General features: G+C 35.8%; 1 protein-coding gene across 1 annotated transcript; it reads left to right on the top strand.

Annotated features, from left to right (window-relative positions):
• Positions 1 to 252: 252 nt before the first annotated feature.
• LOC142616809 (putative glutathione S-transferase) lies at positions 253 to 1,781 on the top strand. Its single transcript, XM_075789606.1, has 2 exons — positions 253 to 576; positions 1,380 to 1,781. Exons 1-2 carry the CDS (start codon positions 253 to 255, stop codon positions 1,779 to 1,781), a joined length of 726 nt encoding a protein of 241 aa, XP_075645721.1.
• The last annotated feature ends 203 nt before the right edge of the window (positions 1,782 to 1,984 follow it).

Genomic DNA, 1,984 nt, shown 5'->3' with positions numbered 1-1,984 from the left:
TAAAACGCCGCTATAGGCTCCTTAAAATGTCGCTATAAGGCTTAACTCGATTTTGAGAAAATCAAGTTTCAAAAGAGGGGCATTTCTCTAATTAGTTTGGGAAATGGGGCATGATGTTTTTTTTTTTTTTTTGGGTGCAAAAAGGGCATTTGCCCATTTTGGCCCTACAAATCCTTTAGTCTCTTCAAAGTGTTTTTTTTTGCATTTTCTATTACTTTCAGTTGCTTCAATACGTTGAGTAGTTCTGTAACAATGGCTGACGGGGTGTTTCGGCTGGATTTCTGGGCCAGCTTGTTTGGGGTGAGGGTCAGGATTGCATTGGCCGAGAAGGGTATCAAGTATGAGACCAAGGAGGAGTTGTGGAATAAAAGTTCATTAAAGTGCCCTCTGCTTTTACAGAGAACCCCCATACAGAAGAAGATCCCAGTTCTCATCCACAACGGGAAACCAGTGTGTGAGTCACTCATCATTGTTCAGTACATAAATGAGGTCTGGAAGGATAGGTCTCCTTTGCTGCCTTCTCATCCTTACCAGAGAGCTCATGCCAGGTTCTGGGCTGATTTTGTTGATAACAAGGTACGTTTTATCATTTATGCAAAATATTTTTGGTTTGGTTTATTATATATGTTTGACTCGTTAGGTTTGCTAGATTTTATTTTAGAAGCTAGCTATTATGTACTTATTTGTGTGATGTTTAGATTCTGTTAGAGTTAACTAATATTCAGTCTCTATTGTTATATCTGCTCCTGCAGTTCTGATTCTACTTGAAGTTTTTGTTTCTAATCCTAGTAGATCCAAGAGATCATAGCAGAGAGTGTAGTTGGGAAATAAGTTAAACCCCTTCTTGATTTCTAATATGTCCTATGCCAAAGAAGAAAGATGAATTGGGGGGTGGGGTGGGGAATGAAAAATGATGGTTTTTGTTTGCTTTTCATTAACATGCTGAATTTATGTAGTGTTTTTTTTTTAACATTCTTTCTGCCTAGTCTTAACATTTGTCATGTTATATTTTCAAAAGAGTCCAGTAGTATATGATACTATTATATTTTTTTAGGAGAGTTCTATAGTTTCTTGCTATGTCACATACACAATCATCTACTATGTGTAGGTGATAGTTAGTTTAACTAGTAAAATTTTTGGTAATCAAATAATGGACTTAGGTTTGAATTCCTTCCGCATACAATAAAAAGGAAATCCATTGGTGTATTGGCATTATAGTAAAGAAAAATCATCATGCTATGAGAAAGAGGTCATATGACTATATGAGTTCATCTCATAGAATACTTTTTTCTGAAGGTTTAAAGAAATATTCTTCTATATTAATTTGAAATTCACTACAGTCATTTTTCACCCTTTTATATAATCTATGGAAAATACAGGTTTATTATCTTTCAAGGAAGGTATTGAACACGAAAGGAGAAGAACTGGAGGCAGGCAAGAAGGAAATTATTGAAACCTTCAAGGTATTGGAGGGAGAGCTTGGTGACAAGCCTTACTTTGGGGGAGAAACATTTGGGTTTGTGGACCTTTCTTTTATCCCCTTCTACAGCTGGTTCATTGTCTATGAGATCTTTGGCAATATCAACATAGAGGCAGAGTGCCCCAAGATTATTGCATGGGCTAAGAGGTGCCTGCAGAAGGAGACTGTGGCCAAGTCTCTTCCTGGCCAGAAGAACGTTTATCTAGGTGTAAGTTTGGCTTTGTTTCATCTAGGTCCGATGAACTTGTTAGACACTTTTGTCTGTCTGCTGATCTTTAAAGGGGCATGTATTGTATCATGAATAAGAAATACTTTGTTGGGTTTGTAAATGTTAGATCATGCTATGACTTTATTTTATTTGGAGTATACATAAATTTCACTAATATGTGCAAATGTGGGGCCAATCTGGATGTTTTAGAAATAGAACAAATGAAATTCAATAAAAAAGAAGAAGTATTTTTGTCAATGTAATACATTACATTTGTCCAAAAAATAAGGAAACAA

Source organism: Castanea sativa, chromosome 1 (assembly GCF_040712315.1).
Source record: "Castanea sativa cultivar Marrone di Chiusa Pesio chromosome 1, ASM4071231v1".
Lineage (NCBI taxonomy): Eukaryota > Viridiplantae > Streptophyta > Magnoliopsida > Fagales > Fagaceae > Castanea > Castanea sativa.
This window is presented reverse-complemented; position numbering and strand designations above follow the sequence as displayed.

Coding starts and splice junctions, on each gene's coding strand:
- LOC142616809 (XM_075789606.1), top strand. CDS start 253: ATGGCTGACGGGGTGTTTCGGCTGGATTTCTGGGCCAGCTTGTTTGGG. Junction 577..1,379: donor CTGATTTTGTTGATAACAAG/GTACGTTTTATC, acceptor TGGAAAATACAG/GTTTATTATCTTTCAAGGAA.